The 15,389-nt window shown below is 47.6% G+C and overlaps 1 protein-coding gene across 2 annotated transcripts in view; it reads left to right on the plus strand.

Annotated features, from left to right (window-relative positions):
* COL22A1 (collagen type XXII alpha 1 chain) overlaps window positions 1–15,389 on the plus strand; it is a 292,457-nt gene that overhangs the window by 149,860 nt on the left and 127,208 nt on the right. For both annotated transcript variants that reach the window (XM_046641629.1, XM_046641628.1), the window contains one exon: window positions 5,595–5,648. In XM_046641629.1, the coding sequence (XP_046497585.1) occupies window positions 5,595–5,648 (54 nt within the window). The remainder of the gene's footprint in view (window positions 1–5,594; window positions 5,649–15,389) is intronic.

The raw sequence follows: 15,389 nt of genomic DNA on the forward strand, positions 1-15,389 counted from the left end.
GTCATCACCACCGCTATCACCCCTACCATTACCACCACCACCAACATCATCTCCATCACCACCACCAGCACCACCATCACCATCACCATCATCTCTATTACATATCTCCTAATATCAGATTTTGTGCCGAACACTCTGTGGGCATTACCTTGTTTAATCTCCATGGCACTGCTGGGAAGTAGCAATTTTGAAACCATGTCTGTTTGACACATGGACTCCCCTACTATAGGACCCTACTATTACCATTTCTTCTTCATCATTGTCACCATCGTCTTCCTCTTCATTCTCATAATTATCTGCTACATTTGCACAATGCTTTATTATGTTTTATAAATCACTTCCTCAAATATTGAATTATTTTTTCCATTACTATCTTTTCAGATAATTACAATGATTCTAATTGTCCACATCAGGAAACTGACTCATTGTGTTAAGTGGCTTGCCCTTCCCCGTCTACCTTGGATTGAGGATTCTTTTCCTTACAGTATTGTAGAGGAAAGGGGTTGGGGGAAAGAACATATGGCAAACTCTTTTGATTGTAGTGAGTGGCCAGGTCATCTTAACTGCTTACTTAGAGCTTTATTCCCAAGAGCTCTAAGTTGGCTCTTGAGTCGCACTGGGGAATTTGTCTCTCAAATGCATTTTTGTCCTATTTTGTCATTATTCCTGATTATTGCTGGGGCTTCATCAAAGAGGTGGTACTGGACTGGGGTACGATTTTGACAAGTTGAGATGGAACATGGGTGTTACAGACAGAGGTAGCAGTGTGAGCACAGTCTCGGAGGCCAGAGGTCCTAAAGGGGTGTTTGGAGCCAAGCCAACAAGCCCACTTGAGCTGCTGCTTAGGGGATGGGTGCATGGACGCTGGACACTAATCTGAAAAGGCACGTTAGAGTCACAGGATCTGACAATTTCCAAATAAAGCAGTTCCTGTGTTATGTCTTTTATATATGGAGGAGCATCTGACTATTTTAGAGGTGGAAAGTAAGTTGGACAGAGCTTCTTTCATCCTTTAGGAAGAATAACCTTCCAGCACAGGTTAGCCCAGAAAAGTCTGGAGGGAAGGGACTGGGCACATGAGCGGGATTGGCTTCTGGGGTTGTGGCTGCAGGAAGGAAGGAAGGAAGGAAGGAAGGAAGGAAGGAAGGAAGGAGAGCAAGAAGGAAGGAAGGAAGGAAGGAAGGAAGGAAGGCAAGCAGGCAAGCCAGCTTGGAGAGGCACTGGGCGCAGCTCAGACACTGTGGGTGGAGAGTGTATGATCGCAGGTGGCAGGACTGGCCAGAGAGGTTACCATAATGTTTCTCTGGGTGAAACCCCTTCATGGATGATCCACGGAAAACTGTGCCTTCCTTGGGGTAGAGGCTGCCTTATGACACTGCTATGATCACACATTTCTGACACTTTTCTTCCTCTGGATTCCTGCCACCTTCTTGTTTTTCCCCTCCTTGCTGAAACCTAACATTTGTGGCATTTGCTTCTCTTGGCGTATTTCCTTGTGTGTCTCTCTTTCCCACCACACCTCTCTTACCTGACTGTATTTCTCCTCTTTCAGATCAGTGGTTTTACTCCCTTGGCATGGGAGCACCTCCTGTCTCCATGCCTTCTACAGACTGCATTACCATCTTACATGTTCGTGGAGCATTAGTAACGTTATTACACAAGATCCCCAATCCTGCCAGGGAAGCAGGGAGCTGCTGAGACCTCATGCATCCCTCAAAAGCTGATGGATCCTCTGGGAAATGGGAACTGATGCTGCAACCCCAACCAAATTGGCGTTTTAATTAGCAGTTCTGCTCAATCGTAACCCAGACCTTCGTGTCCCTCTTTTTCCCTCTGATCCTTTTCTATCGACCATTAAATGTTCCAATCCCTCATTTCATTCAGAATTTCCTCTAAACAGACTTACTTTGCTGGCCTGGGTTCTGAATTCTGATGATGACAATTCACCAGGCCATTCCACTGACCTTGAGGGAAAATGATTTATTCATCTTGTAAATAAACGGTGACTCTCTGTGGAATAACCTGAGAGCAAGTGGAGGGGATGTCTGTCTAGATAGAAAATTGAAGATGTCTGGTTTTCACTCCCTGAGGAAGGGGAGCTGACATCTCTTAGCTCTCTTATGATCAGCTCCTCAGTGTTTGCATTAATCAGAGCAGGATCAGATGGATAGGGAGGCAAAATGCATCCCAGCTTGGCTCACTTCTGAAGGTATCCATGACCACATTTTGAATTTTACCTGACAAGCATCAAGAAACCCATTCCGAGCTGGACCTCATTGCACCTGCCAGATGGATGTGTTCCACAGCTCAGAGAGTGTGGACCCGGGGGTTCTAAATCAGGCCACACTCACTCTTTTGCAAGTCAATAGATCGCCAAGCTGTGTTTTCCTTTCCTAACATCGCTTCTCTCTAACCTCTCCCTGCTGTTCCCACTGCCTTGTCATGGCTCAGGAGCACATCAACCTCAAAGGGACAATTTATTTATCCAGCCCACAAACGTATATTGAATTTCCACCATGTGCAGGCACTGTTCTGGGCCCATGGATATATAGCATTGAACAAAAACAGAGCCAGTCCCTGTTTTCAGGAAACTTGCATCCCTGTAAGGGTAGACAGGAGATAAATAAATGCGTACCTCCATGGTGCATCTGGTAATGATGCAAACAAAAGAAACTACAGAAGCGTGAGGGGACACAGTGTGACAGAGGAAGTGCTGCTCCAGCCGGCTGGTCAGAGAAGGCACTCGGGTAAGGGGGTGTTTGAGCAGAGACCAGACTGACCCGGGGGACTGATCCTTGTGGGTCCTGGGGAACTCAGTATCCTTCCAGGCAGAAGGAGAAGCCAGTGGAAAGGCCTGGAGGTGGGGATGTGTTTGGCATGTTCCAGGTGGAGGAGGGAAGCCAGGGTGCCTGGAGTAAGACAGGGTGGGAAATAAGAAGAGTAGATGGGGGTGCTGTTATGGAGAGAAGGTGTGAGGCCATTAAAGTTTGCTCTGGGTTGAGAAGCATTGCAGCATTTTGAGCGGAGGAGATATGACCTGATTTATGTTTTAAGATTATAATTCTGGCTGCTTTGGGGAGAAAAGGGAAGTGGATGGGCCAAATGTGAGGGAGGGTGACTGTTTAACGGGAAGGCCCCTGCGGTGGTCCGGGAGAGGGGTAAGGTGGGCAGGCCCAGCGGGTAGAATGGGGTTATGATGAGTATTGAGAAGTGGTTTGATTAACCTCACTCCATCTTCGCTGCTGCTTCTGGAGACAACACAAATCAGACCACACTGTGTGGTTACTCAAAATCCTTGACCTTTTGGGTGGCTCCCCTTGGTCCAGGACACTCAAGGCTTCCACGACTCCCTGCTGACTTTGTCTGCCTCACCCCAGTCCTATCCGTCCTGGGTCACATAGACACTTTGCCAATGTCCTGCTCTCATCTGCCTCTAGCACTTGCCTATTCTGTTCCCTGCCCCCCAGGTGTCCCATTGAGGAGCTTCTCTTCGTTTTCCCAGTGTTACCTTCGCATCACCTCCTCTGGGAAGTCTTCCCAAGCCCTCCAGGCAGACCCGAGAGCTCCAGGTGCCCTGTGTACACCCTTCCCTGCCGTGATTATCAGATGTGTTGTAATCGCACAAGCTCATGCCTGCCCCACCCCCACCCCCAGGAAACTGTGAGCCCTTTACAAGCAGAGGACATGGCTTAGGCCTGCTGGTGACCCCAGGGCCTGGCACAGAGTGGAGTGGAGTGTGTGAGTGAATAAGCAGGAAAAGGCGACAGAGCTGTATCTTCCACTTTCAACCACAGTGGACTAAGTCAGCTTGCGAGACTCTTGGCATTTTAGGACTTGGAGCTCCTTAAAGAACGTTTCCTCTGAGCACGACCAGATTCTCTCCTAGAAAGCCCTAAACCCTTTGAGACTCTAGTAAAGCCGTGTCAGTAAGACCCCGCCACAACCTCCTGGAAGCGTATCTGTGCAAGATGCGCCCTTTGTTTATGGTAGCTTCTGACCTGGAGGCGGAGAGCTGGGCGGCGCTGTGTAGCCCACTGCCCTCAGGGAAGGGCTACTTTTGGGAGGTTGTGGGTGGAGGGATCACAGAGAGGGCACAGAGACTGCTTCCTGGGCCCAGCATGTACTAAGCACTCATGAAATATGGGAGCAAGGGAGGGAGATGGGGATCAGTGGGACACCAGTGGGGCTGGGCCGGGCACAGTCCGAGGTAAGAGAAAGGTCCTATCTGGGTGTACGTGTGGGGTTGAGGGGGGCACGTGGGGACGAGCAAGAGTCCCCAAGGACAGAGAGACGAGAGAGCCAGAGTTGCCGAACAAGAGAAGGAACTGACATTGTCAAGTCTCTATGATCTAACAGATCTGTTTAGAGATCTTGTTTAGAAATTATCCCTTTTAATCATCTTCAGAACCCTGTGAAGTGTCACAGGCACAGGCTGCAGCGCCACCCAGAACTCGGGCTGAATCTTACCTCTGTCCCTTCCTAGCTGTGTGACATGTGGGATGTTAACTCTGACTTCAGTTTCCACACCTGCCAGTGGGACTGAGAGTGTCTGCACACCGGGTGGTCTTGCAGAGGAAATGGAGTAAAGACAATGTGGGAAGAACCCCAAAGAGGGTTCACCACAGAAGAGGTGCTCAAGGAATGTGGGTCTTACTCAAGTCCTGTTTTACTTTTAATTTCTGGTTGCAATGCTTTGACTTCATGAGGAAAACTCTAAGGAACACAAAAGGACCTGCACTCCATCATTTAGGTACCCTGTTATGTGATATATGCCATGCATTGTATAGATTAACCTAACCCACAGACCCTCACCCCTGTTCTGAGAGAGAGACTCTGAGGTTAAGGAGGCAGGTCACCCCCACAAGATGACCCCGCCGGGGTCATGCACAGCTTCACCAATTCTAACAGCAGAAGGTTAGAAATGGTCTAAATGGCCCGCCTGCCCAGGAGTAGGGGACTGTTTAAATGCATCTTGTTTCATCCTTATGGTGAAAACTGCGTAGCTGTGGAAAAGAACGGAGCAACTCTCTCCATACTGATATAGGATGCATCCAAGATAGATTAAGTGAAAAAAAAGCAGTTTATCAGAAGATTGAATGATATGCTAGTTTGTAAAGAAAAAAAGAAAAAAGGGAGAGAGAGCATGTGTGTGCTCGTGCACGTGTGCATATGTGCACGTCTGTGCGTGTGTGTGTGCGCATGTGCAATGCTTGCCTGCACATAAAATGCCTCTGGAAAGATGCACCAACATCAGGTAGAATTAGTTGCTTTCAAGGAAAGGACTGGAGTGGCTGAGGATGGGATAAGGAGATTTTTCTCAGGTATATCTGTCTGTGCCTTTTGAATTTGGGCCATGGGTTACCCAAATCACCTAAGTTACAGAGCTGAGATCCAAAGCTGAACCTCCCTGATCCCAAAGCCTCAGTCTTTTCCCCTAATCCCACTATTTCTCTGTAGGGCATCTGGGGGGTGATGGGAATCTGTTAATGATGGAGTTTGATAAATAAAGACCAAAATTTCCACCGAGATGTGTTAGACTGACTCTGGGCGCTGACTACCAGCCTGTTAATTCTGGCTTCTTCTTCTGCACTCAGGGGAAGAAAGGTGAAGTGGGCCCGTCTGGACTCCCTGGACCACTGGGGCTGCAGGTAACTGCTGTTTTTAAATTCCTTCCGTAGCTGCACTGCTTTCTCTGATCACAGATATGATCGGGTAGCAATTCTCAGGTTGGTAACGGAATCCTGTCTGGTCACCTCATCGAAGCATTAAAAGAATGTTCAGGGGGTCATTCATCCTCCCTTCATCCCTTGGTCTCTCCCGTCATGTGCTTGGAAAATGACCATTGCTTGCTCCCTGGAGAAATTTAGGTCTAGAAGAGGCCAGAGAAGTGATGACAAAGTGATGAGCAATGTTATGAGAAAGAGAAAGAGTGGAGGCATGGAGAGCGGGCACTGAGGACCAGGTGTCCGTTGACAGAAAGCATGTAGCCAGCCAGGTGGAGGTGGAAGGAGGGGCCTTCCTGGCAGGGGCACAGCTCTGCAGGGACACCTGGCTTCAGACACAATGTGTGTGCATGAATGGACAGGCCCCTGATGTGGCTGGGGCTTCCAGCACCAATCAGGGGCCCGCTGGACAATGAATTCAGAATTGCAAAGGCTCTCGGCTAAGAGGGCCAGAGCTATCAAAAGGGCAGTCATCATTCTAGGAGCCAATAGACCTGAGTACTGGTCTATGTCTGACTTCCAATACACTGTGACATTGACCAAGCCCCTTCCCCTCTCTGACCTCACTTTCCCCGTCTGTAAAATGATGAGGTTAGGGCCCCAATCACAATCTGCTCCTAGGCCAGTGATGTTTTACTCCCTGAATGCTGTCCCTCGTCCCTCCTCTCTGTGTAACTCCCACGGTCTTTCAGACTCAGCACTGATGGAACCTCCTCTCGCCCCATGCTTTGTCCAGCTCCCTGCTCCTGTATAGTCCCACATGTACCATTACTTGTGGTCCCCTGTGGACCTCACAGACACCCCACCAGGTGAGCAGACTCGGGGTCACTGTCCCCATTTCACAGATGAGGGGTGAGACTCCCAGACTCAGAGACTTGCTCAGGGCCAAGCAGACACCTCCTTCACTCCCAAGGTGACCTTGTCCCCAAACCCTCTCGGCTCCCCTCATTGTAGACGCTGCATCACTGTGAGCCCCCCCGCCTTCATGTGGACAGAATGGGCGAACGCCTGGAGCCTGTGCCTGGCACTTGCCTTCCCTTCATTCTCTCTTTGCGTCTTGCATCAAAGTTCACCACCTTTGCCCACAGGCTCCCCCGCCCCAGGATCAGTAAATTCATGGGAAAGCCACACTGGTGAGGGGAGGGAGCACAGTTATGGAGACAGAGACCCGGGTTCCAACCTCAGCCCTTGCCACTTTCCTCCTGGAGCATCTTGGACAAGTGACTGCTTCTGAACTTCAGTTTCATCGTTTGGGAAAAATATCAATAAAAATAAAGGAAGAGGGCGATGAGAAGAGCGGGGTTACAACAAAGGTGGTGAGGTCCCTGAGGCATAGTGAGCGCTAGCTGGGGGCTGTGCCTGTTCTCCTGGGTGTAGTGGCTGGGAGCAGGTGTGCTGGGATCACTAATGGCTTTGCCATCTGGCTCCTCCCTGAGCAGTCAGCTTTAGCGCCCACCTGTCACTGGACACCTCGTCTCCACGTCCAGCTCCCCATGGTGGTGGCCACACCACCCCTTAGGCATTGTCAGGGAGGCCCCCCCAGGAGACACTAACTGCACTGCCAAAGTGCTCTGACTGCTCTCTGACATATAAAGTGCTCTTTGAGTGATGGGCACCTCGCACGCAATCTCAAACTTCATATCAGCACCTCGCATCTGGGTCAGGAAATAGCATGGAATAAGGGAATATAAAATCAATCGTAATTCATGGTCTTCTAAAGACTCCACAGTCATGGTGGCATTTTGATGTTAATAGTGAAAAATAGAGTGCTTTTTACATTTGTTTTATTACCTTGCTTTCCTGTGAGCAAAGCTGGTGTGTTTCAAAAATTCACCATAAATGCAGCTCCATCAAATTACTTTCAGCTACAGTTTTTTTTTTCCCCTACAGCTCTTTGTTTCCTACCTCGGAAAGTATATTTCTTTCTTTCGGTTTTAATTTTAAAGTCATTTTCACTCAGCGGATCTTTACTGAATGCCAGGCATGGAGCCGGATGCTGTAGATATGAGTATGATCAGGCTTTCCACGGCAGGGATTCTGCCAGAAACAGGGCACCCTGATATATTTGGGGATCTCAGTGGCTCAGAAGTGGGCAGGACAGAGTTTAGTTATAAACAGAGTTATAGTATGTACTACCTGGCACCCTGGATCAGATCACTAGCTGGTGGACACGAAGCTGCCTTCAAGCCAACTATGCCCAAATCAAGCAGCAGCATTGCTCTGGTGATCTCTGCCATCTCCTCTGATTCACTCTTCCTGACATGTCTGCATGCCCACCTTTCCTAGGCCTGGCGTTGGTTCTCCTGCTTACCATCTATGCGTTAGTTCATTTGCTCATTGATTCATTGGTTCATTCATTCAAGAAGTGTTTATCCAGTACCCACTGTGTGACAGATTCAGCTCAGAGTGGGTGGAATCCAGGCAGCCACTATCCATGCCTGGAGAAGCCATATGTTAACGGTGCAGAAGGAGATGCAGATAGAGAAGGATGTTCCACTGAGCTGAGTTCTGGGAGAGAAGGAGTCAGAGCTCCAGTACTGGGAGAGACATAGTCAGCCTCTCTTCCAGGACCCAGAGGAGGGTGCCTATGCTGATCTGAAAACTTGAGGTTGATTCTGTTGCAGCAGAATCTAAGTTACAGTTTTCTGCCCTGATGAGACGAGGAAAGGGAGACACATATGTTTAGTTTCTGTTATTGTCAGACACTCTTGTTAGAGTTCATATATAACTCTGTCTATTCTTTATGACCACCTGTGAGAAAAGAATGTTTACCCCACTTAAAATCTAAAGAAACTGGGCTCAGAGTTTAGTTAGTTTCTCGTGTAATGGGATGACCAGCACTGCAGCCCCAGAGTGCAGGAAGCCCCAGGGCGGCTGGCATCCTTTAAGATTCTTTTGGTGCCTCCTTTTCAAGATGAAAAATTTCACCTGCTAGACTGTTTCAGGATAAATGAACACATTCATGATGTCATAGGTGGTGGATCGTGTGTCCTGGCAGCCTTTTAGGAAAAATGGATATCTGTGTCTCATCTGGTCAAATGTTTGTGAAGGCAGTGCTGTTTGGTGTTACAGTCGGGACAGACAGAAGTCCCTTGAATTGGTGGGAACACAGCCAGCGGAGGGGCTGACCCCAGAGAGGGCTGAGTGGCCTTGCAGGCCTGGGCCTCTGCACAGCAACCCACTGAGCTGGGCATCATTATGGCTGTGCCCCTGGGGAGCCACGTCCTGAGGGGAAGCCTCACAAATTACGAACATCTTCCCCCAAGAGCAAACATTTCCAAGTCGCACAGGCAATGTGATCGCCATGCTAATTTATGCAAGTAATTTTCATGCATCTTCAAATTCCATCCAACTTCATAAATCTACTCCAATTGGAACTAGGTGGTTATTAGGAATAACTATTTACCATTCCTTTATTAATGATAATTAGGTTAATGGGTTATTTATACATCATCATTGTAATTACTGAGCACATTTAATAGCTGTTTAGTCACCATCGTATTAGAAGGATCAAATATTGTTTCATTAATGATAATTAGACTGATTGGTTAATTAATAAGTAGAGTCGGGTAGTTGTTTTCATTAGTAATAATTAAAATAGTCATTATTTTGTTGTTAACATTTAGATCTATTGGCTAATTTGTCACTTATTAATAATTAGATTGATGGGTTATTTGGGTATTTTTATTGACGATAAAAAGAGAAGAGAGAGAAGACACTTGTGTGAGAGGCTCCATGTGCTGGGCTGGTTCACACACCTTCATAATCCTGATGATACGAGGAGGGGCCTCTAACCTTTTTGTCACACTGGGGAGACCGAGGCACTGAGAGGTGAAGTCCGTTGCCTACGTCTATTGCGGTAGCATGGGACCACCCAGCGCTCGACCCAGGCCATCTTAAACCAAAGCCCTAGTTTTTTATCTCTTTGTGCCACTACATTACTGCCACTACTAAAGATATTAATAGTCCAACAGTTTTCACTTAAAATTACCTTCCAATTTATAGTTTTTAATTCAAATCCTAGAATAGCAGACAGGAAAGGTTGCCCTTGGTGAGAAACCCTGTAAAAATCAGGCACATACACTCCTATCTTGGTTCCCTGAAGAAAGAAAGTGACTAGTCTTCTTCAAAGTGGCACTTCATGATTCAACAAATGTTTATTGAGGACGTCCTGGGTGCCAGGCCTGGGCTGGGTGCTGTTATTCAACAACGTGCAGAGACAATTGTGGTTCCTGCCCTCATGGAGCTCAGGGCCCAGGAGAAATAGACTGAACCCCGCAGTTGGCCAGAATTCACACTTTCAGTTCTGGAAGAAGTTCTTAAAGCACCCATCCTGTACATTGTTCAGAGTTTTGAGACCAGGTAATCGAGATGGTTTGGTTTCCTATAGAAAGAACTAGAAATGGAATCAGGGGAAGACTACTTATGCAATCGACCATCTTGGGCATTTCGTTTACCTGCACCTCGTTCCCACCATGGTCTCAGCTTTCTCACCTGTGCAAGAAGGGGGCTGTGTTTGACGGTCTTTGAGCTCAGCACCCCCTCTCTGTATAGGCTTGAATACTGGGAGACAGGCTGGCTGGCTGGCCCAAGATGGCACTGAATGTTGTTGGAGAAAATCATGTCACCTGCTGACGAAATCTGCTCCAACGTATGATCGCGGATCAATTGTTAATGCAATTGATTAACAGTTAATCCAGTGTTGATGGGCAGTCACATGCCCTCCCATTCTGGGAGATGACCAGTTCACACTCTTGTCTGTGTTTAATTCTACAACGTTCTCTATGCTTCTCCCTGCCCTGCACAGCTGATGGCCTTGCCCTGACTTTGTAGAGGAGCCAGAAGCAAGCAGATGAGAAACTTGTCTCCTTCCAATGTCTTAGTCTCCTCTCACCTGCTTTTGGCCACACACGCTGCCATTCCTCTGGTTCCACTGAGAGAAGGTCCCTGCTCTATCTGTGACTGAGCATGTCACTTGTGTTTTGGTTTCAGCCCTTTCTTCCTTCTCAAGGACTTCACCCCAGCACTATCAAGCCTTGGGCACCTCCCTATAGGATCATTCCACCAGCATATACATGTGACAAATCTTAAAAATAATAACTCAGCTGATCTAATATTCCTTCAGGCTACTGCCAAACTTCTCTGTTGCCTTCATAGCAAAACTTTTCAGAAATCATCTCTGTTTTCAAGGTCAACTTCCTCATGTTACTTTCTCTCTGTCTCTCACTCACATCTGCCTTCCTCTCAATGTGCCACTGAAGAGCTCTTTTCAAGGCCAGTGATGCCCAATAGGTTACCAAGGACAGAGATCCATTCTCTGGCCTCATCCTGTTCCATTTCTCAAGGAGTCAGTTGTCTTCCTTCTTGAAGTACCTCCTTCTCTAGGTTTCTGACAGCACAGATACTTGTTTTTCCTTCTACAATCCAGCTGTTGTATCTGGGTCTGCTTTGCTGTCTCTCCCAACTCCATCTATGTTTTAAAAGAAGGTCAAGGGAAGAACCCTAGGGTTCCCTGCACTCTCTCTCTCATGCAAGGCTTTGGTTTTACATACCATCCATGTACTAATGACGGCTGGATCTCAGTCCCCACCATAGGCTGTCCCTTGAGCTCCTGACTCCTCAGCAACTGCATTTGCGTGTCTCACAAGCATCTCCCAAAGAACTACTAATGCCCACCTCATCCTCCAGATTTGCTCCTCCCGCAGTGTTCCCTGTCTTTGCAAATGGTACCATCATCTATCCAGTTGTTCAGGGCAAACACGTCTGTCGTCCTTGACCGTTCTCTTTCCTTCATTCCACACACCTGATCTGTTGTTAAATATTATCAACTTCTCCTTCAAAGTATATCCCAAATCAGACCAGTTCTTGCTGTCTCCACTTCTAAAACCCAGGTCCAGACCATCATCACCCCTCATCCCTGAGCACTGCCCAAACTTCCTGTTCTCCTCACACCACCACCTCCCGTGAGACCTGCCTGGGGGGCCCTGACACCCACCCCTCTCCTCCCTCTTTTGATGGATCCTTCACACTGACCTCCTGTCAGACGCACCAATGCATGGAACTCCTTCCCGCCCCAGGCCCTATCCCCACTGTTCTTTCTCTCCCTGGACTTTCTCATCATTCAGGTCTCAGCCTAAATGTGGCCCCTCTGAGAGACCTTCCTTGACCAGCCCCAGCTAGAAGAGTTACAATCATAATTATTCTATCCTTAGGACTTAATATTCAAAATTACCCTTTTTACTTGCTTTCACATGTTTGTTCTCTCCCTTATTGCAACCCCATCACCAGCTTCTAATGCCTTGAGGGCCTGGCAAACCTTGTCCTGCCTCCTAGCTGGTGGAAGCACCCTGGCACAGAGTGGGCACTCGTCAGTGACCTGAAAACTCTCTTTCATGCTCATCCTCCTCTTCATTTCTACCTCCTTCCTAATATTCTTTCCTTCAGTAAAAGGTGACTGGACGTTGTGACTGTGCCAGGCCTTGGGAGTAAAATGAACAAAACCAGACACAGTCTCTGTCCTCCTGAGCCTTAAAATCCAGTGGGAAAAGCGCTAGAGATTCCCTATTACTACTTTTTGCACTTATTTCTCACTTTCATACTTTCTTCCAAAAGCTTGGGAGAAAATTTATCAGTCAATTACTCTAATTTTCAAGTGTTTTTTGAACTAAAAACCAAACATGTAAAATAGACAAATGCAAAGTCTCTCTGGTTGAAATAATGGGGGGCTAGATTCTGCCCCAAAGCACACCCACTGAATATGCCTCTGAAGACAGTTCCCTGGAACACTGATTTCCACCTGGTGGAAACATCCATTACAAAACATCCATTTATTGATGAGGCAGGAGTAACCTGCCTACAGCTCCTTGGAGAGTCCCTGGCAATGTTGGGACTTGCATTTCAGTCTCGACTTTCCTTTAGCCCATCTCTTCCCTAAAACCCCAATGTCCTCCTCTATGAAAGAGGATAATAGTGTGGAGAGCCTTTGGCTTTCAAGCAGGTCTTTATTTGGTTGGGGAGGAGAAGAAGGGAGCTTCTTCATGCCTAGAACCAAATGCTAGTCAAGTATGCGGAAAAAAGATAGAAACAAGTTCAAAGTTGCTTTCCTGTAATTTAGCAATCAGTCATCTAGTTTCATGTGGGAACTTACCAACTAGGTGGCTCAAATGGCTGTTCCGCTTGGGGTATTGTTCATCTTATTTTCAGGAGAAAGAGAACATGAAGTGAGGGCAGCAATTAAAGTTAATCCCAAGAAGGTTAGTCCAAGTTCAGCAGTAGTTATGACCTTCATAGTAAAGGGCCCAAGGCCATGGAAGATCCTGAAGTGCATAAGCATCATCCAGGAAAGTTGATGTTATCTTCAGCCTCTATTGTAGAGTGCTCTAGTGTCTGGAAAAAGTCCGTGCCTTGCTAGAAGCCTCCAGCCAGTGATGACGTTGGGCATACTGGCACGCTCTTGGCGTTGGGTATACCAGCTCACTCTCAACAGTGGGTATACCAGCGCTCTCTTTACATTCCATTACCCCACGGGAATCTCTCTCTATCTGAAGCTGTAAAGGCTCTTTAATTCATCACATTCAAAACTCAAGCCATCATCTCCACCCCACACCCAAATCTGCCCCTTCCCCTGCAGAGTCTATTTTCAGTAAAGGCCTCTCCTGCTTTTAGTGTCTCTGGTAGCATCCAACCGCCAATCCACTTGGTCACCGAGTCACTGAACTGTTCCTCAGACCGTGCCCTCATCTACCTCCCTCCCCTCCTCATTCAGGCTCTAGTACCAGCCCCACAGGTCTCCTGCCTGCTCTTGTATTTTGACTGTCTCCCGGTATCTCTTCTCTAGGATTCCTCTCACCAGTGAATCCTAAGGATGGTGGAAATGCGTCTTCTTAATCATAGATCTGACTGTGTCCCTCTTTTAGGACACCTCTGTTATTTTTGCCCTGTCTCAAAGATAAAGCCTGATTTTTCCTACCCTAGACTTGCTGCCTGGTTTTATGTGCTCTGCTTCGCATTGCTACTTTGCACACCGGTCACCTTGAGCTGCCTGTTCCTGTTTATCAAGTGACTACCCAGCCTTGGCTCAGCTCCTCCATCCACATGAGGTGCCCATTCTCTTTCATTCCACTCCCACTTGTCAAGGCCTTGCTTTGCCCTTCAAGACCAAACTCAAGCTACCTTCTGAGATGCATCCCTGATTTCTCCACTCTGCCTCAACTTGATTGCTATGGCTTTAGAGCATCTTTCTTCTTTGTTGTCATTCTCTATATTTTAATCAGATTCAACAAAAATCACATGAACTCTGCATTATACCAGGAGCCAGGAATTTGCTACAAAAACTCTGAAAAGAAATTATTATTGTATCTACCATACATGTTTAGAAACTAGGTTTGGATAAACCAAACACCTTGCCCTACGTCAAACAGCTGCTGGGGATTTAACCCTGCCTTTGATGCCAACCCACTGCTTTTCCAGGGGGTCACGGGCATATGTTTTATTTATTCTGTGACACTGCAGTCTTCTGGAGAGGTGGGCTGGTCTTCTGAGAGCCCAGAGAGAACCTAGTAGATACTGAATAGGTGTTGGCTGGAAGAAGGACCTCCATCCACTACCATGCTGGGTCTTCAGGAATAACTTCTCCAGATGCCCCAAGATATCACAGAGGACTTTGATTTAAGGACCAAAGTCCATGTCTGTTCACTCTCCCTGCTCCCCTTGAAGGCATCCGTGGACACTGCCAACATCCTGTCACCTACTGACCCCTCTGCTTCTATCTAGGTTCCTGTGCACCCAGACTCGACACTGCTTCTCACTCACGAACACTCTGTACTTTTCCTGACAGTGACAGACAAGACGTTTGCCTCACCTTTGATCCCCTGAAGCCTCCTTAGGGAAGGAGAACATTCTCTAGAACAATCTCACATGCAAAGCCGTCAGAGGACAGAGGTTGCCACACAGCTTGAGACAACTGGGGTGACTTCACAGGGCATTTCCCCACAGCTCTTTTCCCTCAAAAGCAGGAGGAAAGCACCCCCGGCCCCATCAAAGAAACACTTCCATGGTCCATGTAATACTGTGCACAGTAGGATTATAGGCAAGAAATGTGGTTCTAGTCTGGATCTTGCTGAATGTTTACTGGGAACTTTGAGGGCATCCCCACCCTGCCTGGTGGTTTGGGCACCATTGTTAATACATTCTCCGGCTCTGTTGAGCATGAACTACAACGTCATTCCCAGACCCTGTGCCTCCCTGGTTATCATCCTCTGACTGGGACCGTCTCCCACACCTGTTGGCAGTTTGTCCACTTTAGAGACTGAAAAGCTACAGTCCGTAGATCAGTAACCTGAACACTTTAATTGGTGCACAGATGTGCTTTATTTGGTTGGCATAGCTGTTTGGCTTTTTTTTTTAAATTCTCAAAATAGTTGCCAAGATGGATTTTGAAAAAATGAAAGAATATGCCTCAAAATCTAGACTTCCCAATTATCTCCAGGGAATCTCAGTAGCCTGAGCTGGCACGAGTTCCGAGCCACAGCAGGCAGAGCTGAGCCTTTTCCTGCTCTCCACAGGCCTTACCCTTTCTGGGCACAGCTGGCCCTCCCGTCCCTGCCTGGCCCCACATGGGAGCTTGAGCCCCTGATGGGGTTCTTCCTTTCTCGGTGCCTCTCCCTG

The sequence above is a fragment of the Equus quagga genome, chromosome 16 (assembly GCF_021613505.1).
Source record: "Equus quagga isolate Etosha38 chromosome 16, UCLA_HA_Equagga_1.0, whole genome shotgun sequence".
Taxonomy (NCBI): domain Eukaryota; kingdom Metazoa; phylum Chordata; class Mammalia; order Perissodactyla; family Equidae; genus Equus; species Equus quagga.